The sequence below is a fragment of the Mucor velutinosus genome, assembly GCF_035048745.1.
Source record: "Mucor velutinosus strain NIH1002 chromosome Unknown tig00001553, whole genome shotgun sequence".
In the NCBI taxonomy this organism is placed as follows: domain Eukaryota; kingdom Fungi; phylum Mucoromycota; class Mucoromycetes; order Mucorales; family Mucoraceae; genus Mucor; species Mucor velutinosus.
Genome location: NW_027041930.1, coordinates 1,335,594 through 1,357,097, shown reverse-complemented (window position 1 = coordinate 1,357,097; position 21,504 = coordinate 1,335,594). Strand labels below are relative to the sequence as shown.

At 41.9% G+C, this 21,504-nt stretch overlaps 6 protein-coding genes across 6 annotated transcripts; 4 read left to right on the top strand and 2 right to left on the bottom strand.

Annotated features, from left to right (window-relative positions):
* Positions 1 to 985: 985 nt before the first annotated feature.
* Positions 986 to 2,185, bottom strand: ATC70_007804 (uncharacterized protein; the record flags this gene model as incomplete). Its single annotated transcript, XM_064827061.1, has 2 exons — positions 986 to 2,015; positions 2,073 to 2,185. 2 exons carry the CDS (start codon positions 2,183 to 2,185, stop codon positions 986 to 988), a joined length of 1,143 nt encoding a protein of 380 aa, XP_064676118.1.
* A 1,398-nt stretch (positions 2,186 to 3,583) lies between these two features.
* Positions 3,584 to 4,198, top strand: ATC70_007803 (uncharacterized protein; the record flags this gene model as incomplete). Its single annotated transcript, XM_064827060.1, has 1 exon — positions 3,584 to 4,198. A coding segment is annotated over one exon (615 nt), but the record flags the coding sequence as incomplete, so codon positions are not given.
* Positions 4,199 to 6,349: 2,151 nt separating this feature from the next.
* On the top strand, positions 6,350 to 7,155 carry ATC70_007802 (uncharacterized protein; the record flags this gene model as incomplete). Its single annotated transcript, XM_064827059.1, has 2 exons — positions 6,350 to 6,429; positions 6,489 to 7,155. 2 exons carry the CDS (start codon positions 6,350 to 6,352, stop codon positions 7,153 to 7,155), a joined length of 747 nt encoding a protein of 248 aa, XP_064676116.1.
* A 339-nt stretch (positions 7,156 to 7,494) lies between these two features.
* Positions 7,495 to 10,569, top strand: FAA2_3 (medium-chain fatty acid-CoA ligase faa2; the record flags this gene model as incomplete). The annotated part of the gene is made up of 1 exon (XM_064827058.1): positions 7,495 to 10,569. One exon carries the CDS (start codon positions 7,495 to 7,497, stop codon positions 10,567 to 10,569), a length of 3,075 nt encoding a protein of 1,024 aa, XP_064676115.1.
* Positions 10,570 to 10,881: 312 nt separating this feature from the next.
* ATC70_007800 (uncharacterized protein) lies at positions 10,882 to 11,845 on the bottom strand (the record flags this gene model as incomplete). The annotated part of the gene is made up of 5 exons (XM_064827057.1): positions 10,882 to 11,140; positions 11,197 to 11,357; positions 11,431 to 11,550; positions 11,607 to 11,665; positions 11,731 to 11,845. The coding sequence occupies 5 exons, from the start codon at positions 11,843 to 11,845 to the stop codon at positions 10,882 to 10,884; spliced, it is 714 nt and encodes a 237-aa protein (XP_064676114.1).
* A 4,091-nt stretch (positions 11,846 to 15,936) lies between these two features.
* On the top strand, positions 15,937 to 21,370 carry PUS1_2 (tRNA pseudouridine synthase 1; the record flags this gene model as incomplete). Its single annotated transcript, XM_064827056.1, has 10 exons — positions 15,937 to 16,089; positions 16,177 to 16,309; positions 16,379 to 16,744; positions 16,800 to 16,999; positions 17,065 to 17,805; positions 17,867 to 18,148; positions 18,204 to 18,620; positions 18,673 to 20,758; positions 20,829 to 21,217; positions 21,293 to 21,370. 10 exons carry the CDS (start codon positions 15,937 to 15,939, stop codon positions 21,368 to 21,370), a joined length of 4,845 nt encoding a protein of 1,614 aa, XP_064676113.1.
* Between the last annotated feature and the right edge of the window lie 134 nt (positions 21,371 to 21,504).

Sequence of the window (21,504 nt, the reverse complement as noted above, 5' to 3'; positions counted from 1 at the left end):
AAATTGACATGATTTAATTCAAGTACGCGTGCATGTCACCCTATTGTTACATAGACTACCTACCATTTCATGTGAGCCTTATAAACTGCCCATAGCGATGAATCGAACTCTTGTAAGATACTTTATGTAGCAATAGAAACAATGCATACACGGGCAGAGAGCATACAAGCAACCTCTCTTACCACTCAAACTTATGCAAAACACAGCAAAATTAAAGGGTATTTGAGCCGTGCTTTCTCGTGTTAGAAGCTGTCCTAGGCCGCCAGAATAGCATGAAACAATTGCTCTCATCTAACGCATGCTTTCTAACACCTTTGCTCAACTTTTTGAAGACCCAAAAAAACATGGCCAAAAATCGACCAAAAACCATGAGGGGTACCTCATGCTTTTTATCAAAAATCAAATGATCGTGTTTTTGACCGCAAAAGTGAAGACTTTTACTATGGTATATATCAAATCAAAACGATTCTATCGATCCAGGGCCGCCCTTGAAACTACTTTTGTGCAATTTTGATATGTAAAATTTCGACTTTTTGGCCAGACACCTCATTTCGTATTTTATAGAATTTCTCAACAAGTTGATTCAAAACATTTACTTTACTTGACACCATTGGATGCGTCTTGCAAAGCATTCCAAGAAAGCATAAGGGAGTATGGGGTCATCATCACAATTTACATAGTCGAATCTGGCAAAATAGGTCGAATCGTGCTCGAAACATTGGAAAACCATCAAATCAGGACAGAATGTTGAGCGGAGATGTAATCATTTTTGGCTGATGATTCTTAATAATGCCACCCTAATCATGAAAGGTAACCGACGTTGTTGAGAGCCTATGAGAATGATATTGACCTGGTAAAAAAAAACACCACATGAAGTATTTGGACTAATTCAGTTTGATTTTTTGGTGCACTTTTATATCTAATTTCATTAAAATGTATTTATTGATTGCTTATGTGATAATTGTCTATATTATATGAATAATGATTACTGTTTGCCTTCATTGTAGAAAGGATAATCCAAATAACCATGAGCATCATGTGCATAAAAGGTGCTTCTATCATACTTGTTGATCTCCCAACCACTACGAAGTCTTTCTACGAGATCAGGATTTGCGATGAAAGCGCGACCAAAAGAGATCAGATTGCCTGTCTTTTCAGCGAGATCAAAAGCATGTTCTAAATTTGTAGAGAAACCGCTAGCAGAGACGAAGGGACCTTTCCAGATTTGTCTGTAAGGTTCAAGGGAGTCTTCAGAGTTGACATAATGGTCTTGACGGTATCCAGATCGAGCTTCAATGAAATGCAAATAGCTCAAGTTGGGATGATTCTGTTGAAGTTGACTTGTCAAATAGCTCCAAGTTTCCACAACAGTGTCATCTTCCATGTCTTGATAGCTTGAACCAGGAGAGAAACGAATAGCAGTGCGCTCAGCTCCAATAGCATCAACAATAGCATCCACAACTTGTAAAGCAAATCTTGTGCGGTTTTCGATGGACCCGCCATAGATATCTGTACGCTTGTTACTTCCAGAATTGATGAATTGATCCAAAAGATAGCCATTAGCGCTGTGAATTTCGACACCATCAAATCCAGCTTCAACCGCATTCAACGCAGCTTGACGATATTGTTGGATAATTTCTTGAATTTCGTCAATGGTAAGGACATGAGGCTCTTCATACTCGCCACCGTAAAAGTTGCTTCCAGTAACTGTAATGGCTGAAGGTCCAACAGGCTTTTCGTTGTTAGGGTTCAAATTGCTAGCACCAACACGACCAATATGCCACAATTGCAAGTAGATGAAAGCTCCCTTTTCGTGGACAACAGAGGTTACTTTGCGCCAAGCATCAATTTGGTCTTGATTGTAGATACCAGGTGCTTGAACGTATCCACCAGCAAGCCGATGAATGAAAGTTCCTTCAGTGATCATGAATCCACCTTCAGTGGCTCTTTGTTTGTAGTATTCCACTTGAAGGGGAGAGGGAACCGCTTCAAACGAAGCCCTGAAGCGAGTTAAACTACACAAATCGAGTAAGTAAGAGCGATCATGCAAGTAATTGTAAGTGTATGCTTACGGTGCAAGAACTACTCGGTGCTTGAGGGTGTTGTTACCAATCTTGATAGGGGAGAAAATAGCCTTAGTAGCAGCAGAAGCAGCGGCAGTTGTAGTAGCAGTAGTAATAGACATTTATTGTTGAAATGGTTTGATGATAGATATGAATAGGAGGTCATGGATGAGACCCAGTCTTTATATATGAGTAATTCAAGATTGCTGAATAATTCAAGCATAGAGCTTGAAGTGTATAAAAGGAAAATATAGGGAAATCGTTTTTGCCATATTCAAAATCATTTGATACAGCTCAATCTGTAATGTCTTTGTAAGCGTTCCCCCACCCTTACCATTGATAAATTGCGCCTCAAAATACTTACATCAACACGTTTACAAATTTGTGCGGAATTAGCTTAATTATCGAGAATAGCGAGTATTTTTGCCCTGTTTGGAGCCTTTTCTTTGCTAGATCAGCACTTGTTGTATGAGCAATGCCTGCTGTGGGCTGCAAGGCAGAGAGGTTTGGTCTATTAAAACCATAGATCAGAATGAAGCATCGAACCATAAATTGGGCGAGCTTTTTCTCGGATCAATCAACTTGATAAATAAACCTTTCTCGATTACGTCAATAACGAAAAATACCGGTTCTTGTTTTAAGCATATTTGCGTGATTGAATGGACACAAAGTTCCTTAAATGGCGAAATTAGGATTAACTAGGCAACGACAAAGAAGCTTAAAGTTATACCCAGAAATGTATATACCCAATGGTATTTATAGCAACCATGCGACAACTATCAATTTACATTGCCTTCATTTTTATCAAAAAAGATACTATCACTAATTTTTGGCACCTTATTACTGAGAAGCTGACGTCGGTGACAACACTTGGTATTACTTTGATCTACTAATATCTACCTGCATGGTCCTACAGGAGACTTTGTGAAAGATCTAGAATGCCATCAGATTAGTCGTCTGTCATCATGCCATTTTATTTGGCAATATTAGGCCTTGGCTTGCTTGTTCGGCACCGGTTTCATCATTGATGAATTCATTAAAATTGTCCGTGTTTGGAGGACCAAGTTTGTGCCATTAATAGTGCCATTGCATCCTTGGGGTGCTAATGTTGCATAATTCTACTGCTCAAGTAAGGCCTATGATACATATGTATTCGATTACTCTCAGTGAACTCACTCTAGAGTATATGCATGCGCTTGACATTTGAGCATGGACATTGACAGGGATCTACAAATTTGATTGTTTTTTTTCCTAATCTAGACACTTACGCAAAGAATGATCCATGATAATAAAAAAGCACGCATATTGACGCTACCTCTCAACAACATCCTGTACTCTTGTTTGCATAGATTCCCCTCGCAGATCAAGGAAACCATCATGCAAACACCTGCCATTTCTGGTGACTGGTTTGACTGAGGCCACATCAAGCCACTACATCAAAAATGTCGAAAAAAAGAAATGCCAAACTTTTTTGAAAAAATTGTAAATCTACACTTTTTCTTTGCAAATACATCACCATCATGTCTGAAGAAACAGTCGAAAAAAAGACCTTTGCTAAAAGAGTGACCAACAAGGAGTCCTCAGAAGATCCTCACGCCAAGTTGACCTTGTTTGTCAGAGGTCTCCCCTTTGAAGCTACCAGCAAAGATCTCGAAGATTTCTTTGGTGAAATTGGTCCTATCCGTAAATGCTTTGTAGTGACCGACAAATCAGTTGCTCCTGCCGAAGGACAAGCACCCAAAAATAAAGGCTTTGGTTATGTTCATTACGCCTTGGAAGAAGATGCTCAATCCGCCATCACCAAATTGAAGAATGTCAAATTTCAAGGAAGAAAGCTCAAGATTGAACTCGCCAAAAGAAAATCAGAGACTGTGCGTGAAGATACCAAGAAGGAAGCTGCACCCATCGCTGCTATTGATACAGAATCCAAGAAGCCTTCAGTACCTTTGGAATTCGATGTCAATGCTCGTTTGATTGTGCGTAATCTGCCTTGGAAGTACAGGGAAGCTGATTTGAGAAGTTTGTTTGAAAAGTATGGTAAAGTGCATGATGTCAAGTTGCCTCGCAAATATGAAGGTGGCCCTCTTCGTGGTTTTGCCTTTATTCAATTCGAGAAAGTAGAGGAGGGTAAAGCTGTAAGTGTTCTTGAGTGGAGAGCTATTGATCACTTTACTGACGCACAATGTTACTAGGCAATGGAAGCAATCAATGCCACTGAACATCATGGCAGAACCATCGCTGTGGATTGGTCTATTCCCAAGACTCAATATCGTGAAGCTGAAGAGAACGAGAAGGCTGCTGCTAACGTTGCCAACTCCACTGCAGATGATGAAGATACCGAAATGAAGGAAGTCAGCAATGACGATGATGAGGATGACAGCAGTAGTTCATCTGATGAAGATGATAGTGATGAGGAAGCTGAGGCTGACAGCGATAAAGACAATAACGATGACGATAGCGATGATGATGAAGATGAAAATGACAGCGATGAAGATGAAGATGATGATGAAGATGATGATGATGAAGAAGAAGCTGATAGTGATGAGGAAGACAAGGAAGATATTGAAGCCAAGAAGGCCGCCAAAAAGACTGGACCCACAACAGCTGATGGCACCACTTTGTTCATTCGTAATCTCTTGTTTGAGAGTACCGAGGAAGATTTGAAGCAACTGTAAGTAGGGCTTCCTTCTGAGATGCTACTAGTTACTAACGCATCCATTAGTTTCAAGCAATGGGGCCCTGTTGTCTATGCCAAAATCACCCGAGATCCTGTTACCAAATTGTCTCGTGGTACTGGTTTTGTTTGCATGCGCAAGAAGGAGGATGTCGACACCATTTTGGAGGCTGCCGAAGCATTGCGTGCACTTTCACAAAAAGACGAGACCAATGATAAGGAAGCCATGAACCAACTCTTGTCAAAGCGTGAAAAGAAGAAGAAGGGTTTGATGTACAAAAGTATTATTACCCCTGAATCTGGATCTGGTGAAGGCGCTAAATTCACTCTTCATGGCCGTGTGCTGGATGTGACACTCGCTGTGGATCGTACACAAGCCAAGCAAATCAAGGACGACAATTTGTCTCAAAAGCGCAAGGAAGACAAGCGCAACCTCTACCTGATGCGTGAAGGTGTGGTCTTCCCTGACACACCCGCGGCAGCCACCATGACACCTGCTGAATTATCCAAGCGTCAAATGTCCTTCTCTAGCAGAAAGAAGCTTGTCAGCAGCAATCCCTCCTTGTATATATCCAAAACTCGTCTTTCCATCCGTAACCTGCCCATCAAGGTCACAGACGCTGATCTGAGAGCACTCGGTATGAGTAGTATCAGCAAATTCAAGAACCAGGTCAAGGCTGGACAACGCGATGACCTCACCAAGGATGAAAAAGAAGATGGCTGGCATTTGTTGCCTCGCGTGAAACAGGCAAAGATCATTAGAAGCAAAGATAGAATTGATTCCGCAACAAATGAGCTTCGTTCAAAGGGTTACGGTTTCTTGGAGTTCAACACACATTCTCATGCTTTGGCGTCGTTAAGATACCTCAACAATAACCCTGACATTTTTGATGGCAAGCGACTGATTGTGGAGTTCTCTTTGGAAAACAAGGATGTCGTTGACAGAAGAAACCAGAGAGCAACAAATGGTGCAAAGCCTGAAGAGCGTGGACAAAAGAGATCCTTTGACGGAGAAGAAAGCAACGATCAACACAAGAGACCTCGCTTTGAGGGCCGTGAAGATGGTCGTGGTGGATCTCGCGGCGGTCGCGGTGGAGGACGTGGCGGTCGTGGCGGTCGTGGCGGCTTTAGCAATGACCGTTCTTCATCGGATCGTGGTAGTAGCCGTGGTGGACGTGGCGGCAGTCGTGGTGGACGTGGCGGCAGTCGTGGCGGTCGTGGAGGTTTTAGCAGCGATCGTTCTTCATCAGGCCGTGGTGGTCGCGGTGGATCTCGCGGAGGCCGTGGAGGCCGCAACTAAGCAACAAAACAACTGTAATATATATATTCAACAAAAACTTATCCTTGAAAGAATAAAAATCATTTAGAGATGCATGATAATGATGAGGGATCATTGAAAGAATGGGGTTTATTTTAGCTGTAGCACTAAAAATCAGGCTGCGGTAACTGTATTTATTCGGGCTTGATTCTTCAAGCAACCGAGTTGTCAGTAGCTCTTTTTCTTGTTCCTCTTACTTTTTTCACTTTATCATCAAGCCGAATTGAACCATTCCCCATGCCAGGTTTAACGCATGAATCGATACATGAAGAGATGCAGTGTATAAGGCGCAAAATGTTCAACATGTCAATTCATGTTGAATCTTGCATGAATGCAGAGGATTTGATTGACTTTGAAGCAACACACTCACTGAGGTAATATAGAAAGCGCAATAGACAACGCAACATAGCAGGGCTGATGGCAGGTGCTCTAGATTTCCTGCAGATTATCGCTTGTACTTGCTAAAGGTCGGCAACGGCGTTGGTATAGGGGGAGCTGCTTGTAGGGAAGGCATCCTGCAATTTGGAAAGACACCATTTGCATATCCTCTTGGGTTTTCTGATCTATTGAAAGTGCTCCACAAGCCATTTCCCTACGACGATGTCAAGATAATGACTGATGATCAGGATGCAAGAACATTCAATCGAAGCGACGTGATGTACAGCCATGACATGAGCAGCCGTTATGACCAGGAAGCAGCCTTGTTAATGAGGTTGGTACAAGCAAGACACCGAAACATTGGAGGATACATTACGCTGGGTACATCACTCAACTCGCATGACCACTTTTGGATACTGATATGCGAGGGAAGCTGTCGAGGAGAGGTTTGGATTGTCACATGGCATGGTAATTTCTATCCGTGCACTCCTCGAATGACATTTAAAGATTGGCTGATTGATTGGATTGACTACGGTGGTTATAAATCAGAGAGAAGCTTGATCAACACACACGGTTATCCCAATTCATCGACTGTACTCAGCAATGAAGATAGTCTGGATGAAGAACAGCAAGAAGAGGTCCAGGAAGTGGAAGAGCCAGTATATCGTCCTAGCTTGTGGGGAAGGCGCGGTGCAACTGTATTTTTACGATCAATGCGATAGCATCATCTTGTTATATACAGAGAAACAGCAGACTCCTCGCTTTATCAATAGTACACACTTTACAACACACCATGCATGACAACCCTTTGTATTCCCCCCCTCCCCCTTCTTTTTTTTTTCAACAAGACTGCACTACTACCACTTGTAAAAAAAATAAACCATTAGCATATATGTATACACTATTAATGTCTCCTTTCATTAATGACAAGAATCCCCTTTAAATAACAATCATCTCCGTTTCGTATGCGTCCATGGCTTGCTTGATTAAAAATCATTTTAGGTTCCTTCTTGTTCTTGTTCTTTTCCTCTTTCTTCATTTTCGAAAGCATTATCAAAGACATGGTAAGCAGCCAACCGTCATTTTATCCCATGGCTTTTAACGAACTCGAATCAAAAAAGGTGGATCAAGCACAAACTCAGCAAATGCTGCCAATCTGGGCCATTGTGATTATCATTGTTGTGGTCATTGCGTTGGTCGCAGTCGCCGTATTCTATATGAAGAAGCATCGATCAAGATCACTCTCAGTGGATACGATACACAGAAAAGAAGACGAGAAAAAGTCCATGTCGACCTCTTCATTTCAGACACTCGTCACTCAAAAGCACAAGACACTGAGCCCCAAATCAGAGACATCTTCATCCTCAATCACTGCCTCATTGCCACAATCACTGCCTTCTGCTCTTCCAGCAGCACCTTCACCAGCACAAGCATCAATTGCAATCGCCAAGAAGACAAAACCAACAGCAGCGACAGCAATTACTCCTCAATCAAACGAGAAAACGGATAAACCCGCATCTGACTACAACGAATCAGATTATACACCTCCTGAGCCTCTACAGGAGATCAAAATTTCATTGCCATTACCACCCCCTTCAACATCATTTTTCTCTGATAAGATGGAGCTGGATGGCGATGATGCGCAAGATTTCTATGACATGTATCTAAACAGCAAAAGCAAGCAAGATAACAGCTTTATTTCAATTGATCTCGATATGCCTTCATTTTACTCAAATGTGCAACAAAAGGCAGCTACCATCAAATCCACCCTGAGGCAGTCCTTGAGAGTCAAGCAGAAATCAAATAGGAATTCTGTCCAGCAGCTATTCTCAGACGAACAATATTCATCTAGCGGAAAATCAGGGGAAGATGCCATTGTTATCGTGCCTTTGAAGCAGGATTCCCCAAAGGTCGTCATTGACATGAACCTACCCGCATTGTCATCCGCGCCTTCTCCACTACCGCCAGCAGAAGCACCACCACCACCACAGCGACAAGACATCAACGTCATTACTCAATCAACGGCAAATCCATCCATCCAGCTGGGTGCTGATGAGTCTCCAATTACTCCTAATCCAAACTTACAGGAACCTGTTCGAGCTGCGAAACGTGTTATTCGCTCTGCCTCCAGAAAGACAAAGACACGGTCCATGGTCATAACAGATCCCACCACTACTGATTTAGCGGACGACAATGATGAAAATGGCAACGGTAAAAGATCAAAACATGGATCTATTCGATATACTAGTACTCGTGGTCCTAAAAGCAATGGTGAACATATCACCATCACATCTGGCTCTATGCGACGTCTTGTGCGTGAAAGCATCTTGTTTGATGAGGATGCGCTTCCTCTGCCCTCCTCTGCCGCTATAGCCAGTAGCTCTCATGCTGCTGCTTCATCTTCCATAGCAGCAACAGCACCTTCAGCAGCTAAAAAGAGTGTAGTGGATATTGCTGGTTGGTGGGATACTCCTAAAACTAGTGCAAACACGAATTCAAAACCTGTCGTCGTTGTCGCCGCCACCACTGAACATGTCAATGAAAATCATTTACCCCTGAATATTACATCGGGCCTAGATAGCATATCAAGCAACACTCCTAATCAATACAGAGCTTCTCTTTCTGCTTCCATTTTTGCTGGTACTCTCTCAAAAGCAAGCGGCTCAAACGCTTCACTGTTCTTTGATCTAAAGGATGATACCGCAAATCACAGCAATTGTGGTGTGTCGCGTTATGGCTCGTTTAGAAGAGGCACATTAGGGAGAAACACACTAAGATCAATTACTGCTAATGCTACTAACGGTGTCAACAGGTCCCTCAAAGGGCTATTTGATTACTCTTCTTCCACATCTCTGTCAAACAAGGTGGTTCCAGTCGACAGCCAAAAGATGGAGCTAGATTCCGAGCCTGTCATGTCAATAGTTGAAAGCACTGTAGATGTCAATGTCGACCCGCCCCAGCACTTGATCCGCCAGAAAAGCGTGCGCACGTCAACGTCAAGCAATAGCAATAGACCTGCACCGCCTGTTTCCTATCTAAAGACATCAGAATCCTCTACAAAATATGCACTGACAGACGATGAAGACATGGAAGACAAGGACGAATCTTCTAAAAAGACTGCCTTGGACGACATGGCTCACCCTGAATCGCCTACATTGCCTCAAGGCCATTATGATCTGCCTTCTGGAAGCAACAAGATTGAAGCAGCATCGCCCTCCATTGCAAAATTAGCAGAGAACAATTTTGCACAAGACAGCATGCCCAATTCACCCTTGAGCTCATCAACTACCCACAAAGGAGAAGTGGATACCATCAGACGTATGCTTCAAGACACGTGGATTACCAATATGAAGGAAAGCGCATCAAATTACAGCATGCTATCAGAGACTGATAGTGTTGCGACAACATCCACTCAATCGACCATATCCTCGAAATTGGTACCTCGACAACAGCAATCACTCTTGTCAAAATCACTGCTCACTCAGCAAGTAGCTAAGCGTGCCTCTTTGTTGGCTCGTCATAATGGCGAAGAAGAGTTCATACCTCAACAAGGCCCAGAACCCTCGGCATCCTTCTCTTCTTCCACGGTTAGAACAATGGTGCCTGCAAATGAATCTGCTATATGTAGTAGTCTTAGCAGTGAACCTATTGCTATTCGTCAAAATGCCATCAGTAGTAAAATGCATGGCAGTAACAAGATCCAAGAGTCCTCATACGACGATAAACCCCCTTTGATGAATCGGTTCTCAACATCACCCATGACAGACGTATCTGCAATATCATCACCACGCAACAGCAGCGCTGAAAGCAGTCGAGGCCACAGTCGCAAAAGCAGCGGAGGCAACAGTGCAGCAACAGCCTTGAGGATCAGTAGCGGCTATTCTGCCAATGCAAAAACATGGAACGGTCGAGCATTAAAGAGGACCAACAAACCATCCGTAACACAACAAGGCTTTGTATCGCCCGACGATAGTCTTGGAAGATCCAGTGTCAATAAAAAGTTCTTTAGTACAATGCGAAAAGGGCAAAAAACCCGAGGCAACATACCTTGGATGATGGAAGAGGAGTCCAGTCAGGAAAAAACACCTGCTCAAATCGAACGAGATCGATATCTCGAGGGTGGCAGTATTTTGTAACAACATCAATAGTAGCAGTAGTTTAATTATATAGTAATAACATTATTAATATCACACACAACAAACAGCCTATCCATTCGTTTATCTTTTGGTTCTTTATATAACGCAATAAAATCAATTTATCGCAGTAATACAAGCAAAAGAGAGATTGCGTCGAATTTTGTGATACTATACCCGAAAATTCTCTGTGCAATGTATTCATGTGTTTATTGCAAAAGCTTAAATTTATTAGAGAAGAGAGGTACGACCAGAGTACATTTCCTCTTTTTTATTGAATAAATAATGGTAATAGGTATACATCATAAATATAAATTATTTGGGGTTGAAGGGACACTTTCCAGAAGGTGTAAGCTCTTCAGGGTTAACAGAACCCTCCTTTCTGTTCTTGGACATTTGTCTCAACATGTCAGTGGGATCATAGAAAGTCTCGAGTTCTTCAATCTCAAACTTATCATTGACCTTGGCAACAGTGACACCAAAGACTTCAATCACTTCATTGGTGGCATGAGCTTCGAGCTTGGTACCATTACCAGTCTTGACGGACAAATCACCATTGTTCAAACCCCAATGTCTATGAATGCCCTAGTCAGTGGGATGGGTCTCTATGAACGTGTAATTGCAACCTACCTCCACTTGAAAGCAACAACTGGGGGACCACTGTAGACAGAGATAACTTCCCAGGAGAAAGCACGGAGAGCTCTCTTAAAGAGCTTGTGAGATTCACTGAAATCCATCTCACTGGCCTTGTAAAGCTCGGTATCACCAATGAGGGCATTATAAGTACCGATCTATGTAAAAGATACAGTTGTTGCTGTTGGTTAACTGCTATCAGAAACAACAGCTTATCGCTCAGAAACTTACTTGGAGCATGGAATCAATGGATTGCCATTCCTTACCATTGACAGAGAAACGGTACTTGTCCTTGTTGATGGTACGGATTTGGTCAGCACGAAGCTTGTATGACATTTCCTTTTCCCAGTTCTTTTATTGCTTGATATTAGCCATCATCCGAGCACCAGCAGTGTATGGAAACTTACTTTGACCAAGTTGGAAACAAGCCATTCAAGAGAACCTTCTTCATGGGTCTTTGTCTTTTCTTTATGTATTCACACAACTTGAGTTTCATGTACCCAGAGACCATTTAGAACAATGACAACAAACCTTCTTCATAAGTAGCATTGACCTTGGTATAATCGGGAATACGGTTATAACGCCATTCATGATCCTTGTCTTCAAGGACGGCATTGGGGTTGGTCATGAAATCAGGGAGGGACATGGTTGTAATTAGTGCAAGATACAGAGATGAGTGAGAGATAGATAAGAAGAAGAAGCAAAGACGTCTATTTTTACATCAATTTATAGACATTTCTGACAAACAAATGAATGAGAAGATTTCCTTGCTGGCTGTGCACAGATAAATGTAACCCTTTGGATTTTACTTTATAGCTGTGTTACATTTCATTAGATATATTGCATGAGCACAAAAGAGGGGTACATTTGTAACACGGTTCAAGTAGCACCACGGTAAATTTTCAGGTTCATGAGCTTCAATCATTGGTATCTGGACATGGAATGCATTTACGACGCCATGTTAAAATGCTCATGGAGTAAAATCTCATTGACTACATGGTTTACGGATAGCGTTTTTGCGATATAGGAAATTCGTAGCCTTATACTTCTTGAAGCTGCTTTCTGAGCATAAAAAAGCGTTTTCTGAAAGCCCAGCCATAGTAACTTTTGGCTTAATAAGCCCAAACAAAGCATTTCCTAAGTTATATACAAGCTGCATAACCTTTAAAATAGCAAAGATACCTGTTTATGATTATTGGCGTACACTAGGTATAACACTTTTATCTCTACAAGTTCAGGCATGACCTGCTAACGGGACACGCTTAAGCACTGATAGTGTTATTTAACTGTATACCGCCACCTGAGGGTGTTATAAACTGCCAACAGCGATGGATATGAGTCTTCTAGGATGCTCCAGGTCTGTATCAATCAGAGAAAGTTATACAGGGGGGTGTATAGCATACTTGCACCGCTTCTTACTACCGATAGACAAGCAAAACACTGCGAAATCTAAGGGCATTTCGGCTGCGTTTTCTCACGTTAAAAAACGTTTCAAGCTGCCAGAGTAGCGCCAAACAATTGCTCTCATTTAGCACTTATTTTCTGACACCTTTACTTTACTTTTTTGAGATCGCCAAAAATCGACTAAAAAGCATGAGGCACCCCTCATGGTTTTTATCAAAAATCAAACGATCGCATGTTTCACCTTGATAATGAAGACTTTTACTATGCTATATCTTGAATCAAAATGTTTCCATCGACCTAACGTAACTCCTGAAACCATCTTTGTGGGACTTTGATATGCAAAATCTCGACTTTTTAGCCAGAAACCTCTATTCATATTTTCGTAAATTACTCAGTAAGTTTATTCAAAACATCTACTTTACTTGGCACCATTTGAAGTGCCTTGAAAAGTGCTTCAAGAATGTATTAGGAAGTACGGGCTGATTATCACGTTTTATATAGTCGAATCTCTCAGAAGAGATTAAAAGAGTCGAAAAAGGACAAAATTTGGCCAATCTTGAACAGTAAAATCTTTCTGAGCTTTATTTGATTTTGGCGGCTGGTGGGGCCGGCTAGCAAACTCAATCCTTTTAATCATGAAGGCAATACAGCAATAGACGCTTTTGAAGCATATGAAAAGTAGGTGGCGAATTACATAGCACTATCAATAGCCATGCTATTTTCCTTGCATTCTATATTCAATAACGTCAGCCTATCAAAATACTTGTTAGATCAGCTTCTTTTCTTTTTGAGGCTTTAAAAGTGTCTAGTAGTAGGGACCATAAATTTATTAAGTTACGATGGACATTTTTACTCTTGAGATAGATGGTTCGCACTGCCGTGGTCCTTTGGCTAATATTGCAAAATTAATAACAGCTAAAATGTTTTTTTAAAAAAAAAAACTCGATTGTTGATTGATAGTGATTTAATATAAAAACTCTAATCATATATGAACCGTGCCTGGCAAATGCCTGGCAACTTAGTTTTCATATTAGTATCTAAGCAGCAAATTCGATTTCTCATCTCCTTTATTAACAATGGATTGTTTAAAATTTACTTATATAGCATATTTTTATTATTACTGATTTGAAATGTCTACAGCGACAGCCTGCAGGGCGACACTGTCGTTGAAGGTAGCGAGGTTGCATCTGATTCAACATATGGTAATATTAGTCTTCATAGGTTTTCACCGTAGCCAAGCAAAGGTGTAAAACCATAGTATTCAAGTAGCAAATTCGGTTACTCATTTCCATTATTATCAAGCTTACCAACAACATAACGTATCAAAATTTGCATGATTTAGTCTTACCAAAAGCAATATGCCTCCTGTTCAAATTAGAAGCTGCACATGCTGCAGAGCTGCCCTTCCAGAAGATTTCAGTTACCAAAGATGTGATTCATGCCGTGTAAATAAACTCTATAAAGCAATACATAACCAAATTTGACAGCTTTCAAGCCTTCATATCTTGACATGTAGACCTTTATGAGCCACCGGAATGACGCCAAACAATTGTACTTGAGTGGTAGCAACATCCTGATACCTTTGCTCAACTTTTTGGACCAAAAAAAAATGATCAAAAATCGACCAAAAAGCATGAGGAGTACCTCATGGTTTTCTTCGAAAATCAAACGATCGCATTTTTCACCTTGAAAATAAAGACTTTTACTATGATATATATCAAATCAAAACGATTCTATCGATCCAGGGCCGCCCTTGAAACTACTTTTGTGCAATTTTGATATGTAAAATTTCGACTTTTTGGCCAGACACCTCATTTCGTATTTTATAAAATTTCTCAACAAGTTGATTCAAAACATTTACTTTACTTGGCACCATTGGATGCGTCTTGCAAAGCATTCCAAGAAAGCATAAGGGAGTATTTTTTTTTGGAGGGGAGTCGCGCTCCAGGTTTTATCTAAAGTCCTTAAAATGTCATACTGAGGGAAAGAAAAGACTGTTGGTGGACCCAATGTCTGCAATGAAGGGGCATAAGATATATAATGAACTAAGTTGGGAAAGAAATCTACTACTAATCAGGTGCGACACCTAGAGCCAATACAATCATGCGAATCGTCAAAATATGGATACTGGATAAGAGCACAAAACACCAAACGAGGACATCAGTACTACGTCAAAATAATCACTAAAATGCATTCACTGAGATTTGAACCGGGATCATCCAGATGGCATGTTGGATGCTTAACCACTTCGCCCTACCACCACGGGCTGCATAAGGGAGTATGGGGTGATCATCACAATTTACATGGTCGAATCTGGCAAAATAGGTCGAATCGTGTTCGAAACATTGGAAAACCATCAAATCAGGACAGAATGTCGAGCGGAGATGTAATCATTTTTGGCTGATGATTCTTAATAATGCCATCGTAATCATGAAGATAATCCATGCTCTTGAAGGCGTATAAGGAGAAGATTGCAAATTAGAAAGTGATATAGCTTACACTGATGCTTTCTTTTACTTCTTGTGCGCTTCTTAATATGGAGGAGATATAACTGTTGCAAATAGCTCATGCAATAGCTAGCCTTGATGCGAAATGCAAAATTGTCATCCTTCTTACATACCCTAGGCAATATATAGCCCTTTGCAGACTCGATGTCGAATAAAACGAGCTAAAATTAAGTTTCAACCTTTGAATCCGAGAACTCGTAGCCCGGAGCAAGGCCTAGCTGACAATCAGTAATCTAGAATCAAGCTGCAAGATACGCCATGCTGAACTGGGTGACGAGATTGCTTTACCACTAACATGCTCTACTAAGGCGATAGACATTTTTTGACTAGCGATTTACAACTCGTAAGAGACCTAACCGTATGCAAGTCTTCCTCAAAAGCTTAAATCTGTATCTTTACCACCAAAGTGAATACAAGCCTGTTACTCAACATCCATCTGGATGACAATTTTTTAGTTTCAGTGTAATTAACCTCCATGAGTACCGGGAATGGTGTTTTGTTCGAAATATGGCATTTTATCAACTCCAGAGTGCGAGAAGCTTGCCGCTGCTTGTGTACGACATAAAGTAGTATTGTCATGTGTACTGAATAGAGGAATGAACGCTATCCTGGCAAAGAGCACCATGTGTGTATCCCATTCCAATATATTTGGGTCCGCTTTCCCAACTATAATTTGGTTGTTCCTGGGCCTTTCATTTAGGGTCGTACGACTGTTAAATTGTTACAAAGCTATATGAAGAAAGTGCATCTCTTTCACTTTTCCCTCACTTTTTCCTTTTTGTTTTTCTCTTCCACTAGATAACTTACGCGCAAAACGGAAAGAGAAATGAACGTTCATCAAGCAGTCGAGGTCTACACTCAGGGCACCAAGGCTTGGTTTGAAGATGATAGAGAAGCTTGGGTATCCACCACCTGTGTCTCAAATACCATTCAGGGCGAGAATATTCGTATAGTGTTTCAGAGTGATAATGACGAAAGAGTATGTATATACACACACACACACATACACCATACACACATAAGCAACGTGATATTAAACAGCTTGCATATGCTAAACAAATAACAGGAATATGTATTTGAATCTACTTTGAAGGAAGTCGAAAAGAACAGCGGATCAAAATTACCACCACTTCGAAATCCACCAAAGATGGAATATACGGATGATCTGACAAACCTCAGTTATTTGAACGAACCCGCAGGTAAATAGCAATTTTTTCAGATGGGGCGATAAGCAGTGGAAACTCATGTGTGTGTGTGTCATGTATCAGTTTTGAATACGATCCGTACTCGTTATATGCAAAGATTGATCTACACCTACTCTGGTATCGTCTTGATTGCTGTGAATCCTTTTGATCGTGTGGCCCTGTATGATCCCGACATCGTTCAGCAATATTCAGGCAGAAGACGAGGTGAACTCGAACCCCATTTGTTCGCCATCGCCGAGGATGCTTATCGTTGTATGATCCGCGAGCAGGTAAACCAAACGATCGTCGTCTCGGGCGAGAGTGGTGCTGGTAAAACTGTGAGTGCAAAGTACATTATGCGGTATTTCGCCACGGCGGATGATCAGGAGCTGCAAGGCAAGAAACAGAAATCCAACGGTGGCATGACAGAAGTCGAAGAGCAGATTTTAGGTAGAGCTATTAAATCGTGCTCGTATTTCTCAAACTAATCAACTGTTTGCTACAGCTACTAATCCCATCATGGAAGCATTCGGTAACGCCAAAACAACTCGAAACGACAACTCGTCTAGATTTGGTAAATACATTGAAATCCAGTTTGATGATGGTGCCAATATCGTAGGTGCAAAGATCAGAACCTACTTATTGGAGCGCTCTCGTTTGATCTATCAACCTGAAATTGAAAGAAACTATCACATTTTCTACCAGGTACACATTTTGCTTTTTGTTTATATTAAAAAGGGGAATGTTTATTGACCCTATTGTTTGTATAGCTTTGTGCAGGTATCCCTCTATCAGAGAAAAAGGAGTTCGAACTTGGTGATTATAGCCAATTTCATTATTTGAATCAAAGTGGTACGGGTGTCATTCCTGGTGTGGATGATGCTGCTGAATTCGAAACCACACAGAGAGCATTGTCCACGATCGGTCTCTCGGTACAGTTGCAATGGAAGATCTTTCGATTGCTGGCAGCCTTATTGCACTTGGGTAACATTACCATCACCGGCCGTGGCGACGCCATGTTGTCTGAAACAGATAGCGCCCTGTTGACCACCACTCGCTTGCTTGGTATCAAAACGGCTGATTTCAGAAAGTGGATTGTTCGTAAACAAATTGTCACTCGGTCTGAAAAGATTGTTACAAATCTCAGTCCCGCTCAGGCACATGTTGTGAAGGACTCAGTAGCCAAGTATGTGTACGCTAATCTGTTCGAATGGCTTGTTTCGGTCACCAATGAAAGTCTATCCTGTCCTGATCCATCTCAGGTGGCCAACTTTATCGGTGTTCTTGATATCTATGGTTTCGAGCATTTCAAAAAGAACTCGTTCGAACAATTCTGTATCAACTACGCCAACGAAAAACTACAGCAGCAATTCAACCAACATGTGTTTAAATTGGAGCAAGAGGAATATGTCAGAGAGAAGATCAACTGGACTTTTATTGAATTCAGCGATAATCAAAAGTGTATCGAGCTAATTGAAGGAAAACTGGGTATCTTGTCACTGTTGGATGAGGTGAGTTACGTTTACTTTATGCGTAAAATATGTGTTGATGTCAAGTGCTGTCTATGTGTAGGAATCTCGTCTGCCTTCTGGTTCAGATCAAGGCTTTGTGCAAAAACTGTACTCCAACTTTGAAGGGCCAAACTTCAAAAACTACTTCAAAAAGCCTCGTTTCTCCAACAATGCCTTTACAATTGCCCATTATGCACTGGATGTGCAATACGAGGCCGAGAGTTTCATTGATAAGAACAAGGATACTGTACCTGATGAGCATTTAGCGCTCTTGCAAGGCTCCGAATTCGATTTCTTGGTTGAAGTGTTGGATAGAGCAGCTGCTAGTAACCCTAGCCCCACTGTAAGTTGATTTGACTGTATATGCCACATGTCTATTGACATGACCATTGCTATAGCCCGAGAACAACAAGCGTATGAGTATGATTGCAAGGAAACCCACGCTTGGTTCCATCTTTAAGCTATCGCTGATCAACCTCATGGAGACGATTGGCGGTACTAATGTCCATTACATTCGTTGTATCAAACCCAACGAAGCCAAGGTAGCATGGGAGTTTGATCCTAGCATGGTGCTGTCACAACTGCGTGCTTGTGGTGTGCTTGAAACGATTCGTATCAGTTGTGCAGGTTACCCATCTCGATGGACATTTGAAGAATTTGCTGACCGATACTTTGCTCTTGTATCTTCCAAACATTGGGATCCCAAGATCAAGCCTGAGGTCAGACAACTGTGTTCAGTGATTCTTGAAAACTCGATCAAAGATGAAGACAAGTTCCAGGTGGGTACCACCAAAATCTTTTTCCGTGCTGGCCAAGTAAGTTTACTATGTGGTTGCTTTTGAATGCGTTACTTACATGCCTGATTAGCTCGCCTACTTGGAAAAGTTGAGATCTGATCGCTTTAACGAATGTGCAGTGACTTTGCAAAAGCACATGAGACGTTTCATCTATCGTACTCGCTATGTTCGCACCAAAGAGCTGGCTATTCAAATCCAATGTGTGGCTCGTCGCAAGGTAGCACTCGCTCAAATGCAAGCATTACGCGAAGAGAAGGCTGCTATCGTGATTCAAAAGCACTGGCGTAGATACACTGCTCGCAAAGAGTTCCTGTCCAAACAATCGTTCATCCTCAAACTACAGACTGCCAGCCGTTCCTACTTGGCCAGACGTGATCATGTCGCTTTACGCGAGCACCATGCAGCTGTTCAAATCCAAAAGCTGGTGCGAGGCTGGTTTGCAAGAAAGAGCTACAAGGCCAAACGAGAATTTGTCATTCATATTCAATCCTGCATTCGTCGCAACATGGCTCGTAAACAGCTGTTTGCTCTGAGAACCGAAGCTCGTTCTGTCAGTCATTTCAAGGAAGTTTCTTATGCTCTCGAGAACAAGGTCGTGGAACTGACGCAATCCTTGACAGCGGTCCGTGACGAAAAGAAGCTGGCACACGAGCGCTCTCTGCAGCTGGAAGCTCAAATCAAGAACTGGATCGACAAGTATGAAAAGATGGAGCGTCGTGCGAAGAACCTGGATGAAAGACTGCAAGAACCCACTGTGCCTCAAGCCCAACATGACGCTCTGCAAGCTGAATTGACTGCCATTACGGCTGAACACCGTGTTGCAAATGAAAAGATTAAGAGCATGGATCGGGAGATGACCCAGATCAAAAGTCAATTAGAGGCTGAACAAGCAGAGAATGCTTCGTTACGTAAGAATCTAGAAGAGGCTGATGAGCGTGCCAAGCATGCTACAGATGAAACAGAAGTAGCAGAACTTCGAAGTCAATTGGCCGCACTCAAGGTTCAATTGTCACAAGCCCTCCATGCTCCCCGAAGACAAGGATCCAATAACACCTTGCGTGGTCTCTCACCTGCACCTGGCATGCGCAACATCTCTCCATCACAGCATTCATTAGATCCAGAATCCGCATCTCGTCATAGAAGCCGTTCACCTGCACCACCACAAGCAGTTAGCAGCAATAGCCCCAGTTTGCCCATGCCCAATCACCGCCGTCCTCGCCGCAACAGTTCTGCTGATATGGCTAACGGGAGTCGTCTCAAAAACTCGATTGATAACATTCGCAATGCTGAAAACCTTAGCAAGAATCCTCGTCCCACCTCTATTGATCATGTTGGCGCGCTCATGGCAAACAAATCGGGCGGAGGACTGGCAGGTGCCATTGATGAGAGTCCTGAAGACGAGATCCATGCTCTTTTACGCAATGAAGAAGCTCTTCAGGAAGAGATTTTACAAGGACTGATCAAATCAGTAAAGATGCCTTTACCCACGCTGCAAAACCCACCATCCCAAAAGGAGATATTGTTCCCTGCTCATACCATCAGCGTCTGTGTGAATGAAATGTGGCACTTGGGCTACATTCAGGAATCCGAGAGACTCTTGTTTAATGTGATGGATACCATTCAAAAGCAGTTTTTGAGCTTTACGGATGAAGATGCCGTGGTGCCATGTACCTTCTGGTTGACCAATGTCCACGAATTGCTGTCCTTGATCTGTATTGCGCATGTCGAGATTGATCAGGAATTGTTCCAAGATAAACGCAAGGCTGTTGGACGACATGATTTCGGTAAACTCATGGAGACCATCAAATTCGAGATGCAGTGTTTGGAGGACAATATTTTCCATGCTTGGATGAAGGAGATCAAGAAGCATCTGGTCAAGATGGTGATTCCAGCTGTGGTAGAGGGACAATCGCTGCCAGGCTTCATTACAAGCGATAATGGCCGTTTCTTTAACAAGCTCCTGATTGGGTCTTCGCAGCCAAGCTATTCAATGGATGACCTCCTAAACTTTTTAAACAAGGTTTGGCGTACAATGAAGTGCTACTACATTGAACAGTCTGTTGCTACACAAGCTTTGACGGAATTGCTCAAGCTGATTGGTGTCACTGCATTCAACGACTTGCTCATGAGAAAGAACTTTTGCTCTTGGAAGCGAGGTAACAAAATACATGGTATAGATTGTGTGCATAGCCATTTCTGACTCATCTTTGTTTGCGGGTTTCTTAGCAATGCAAATTCAGTATAATATCACGCGAATTGAGGAGTGGTGCAAGAGCCATGACATCCCAGAAGGAGCACTTCAATTGGAACATTTGATGCAAACCACCAAGCTGCTTCAATTCAAAAAGGCGACGCTGGAAGATATCGAGAACATTTACGACGTTTGCTGGATCTTGTCACCTACACAGATCCAAAAGCTGATTTCGCAATACTATACTGCTGATTATGAGAACCCTATCAAACCTGAAATCTTGAAAGCAGTAGCATCGCATGTCGTCAGTGGAGATAAGAGTGATGTGCTATTATTGGATTCTGTCTCAATTGAGAATACTTCTAATCCGTTTGAGGTACCTGTTCCAAGGGATACCAAATCAGAGATATATTTACCATCTTGGGTATGTAACCATGGTTGCGAAACTAGAACAGAAAAAAAAAAAAAAAAAAACTGACCATTTGTTATGTTCTGATAGCTTAATCTTAAACGCCTCCGTCGCTTGACAACATTGATCCAGCAAACAAGCAACGAGACCGCAACACCAAGTGCTTAAATCTACATGTAAAATACACAATATACAGATTTGCTATTTATGACAATTATGACGAGTATCCAAGCACAGCATCACCAAACACAGAATATCTAAAAAATACCATATATATATATATTATTTTTCCTAGTTTTTTT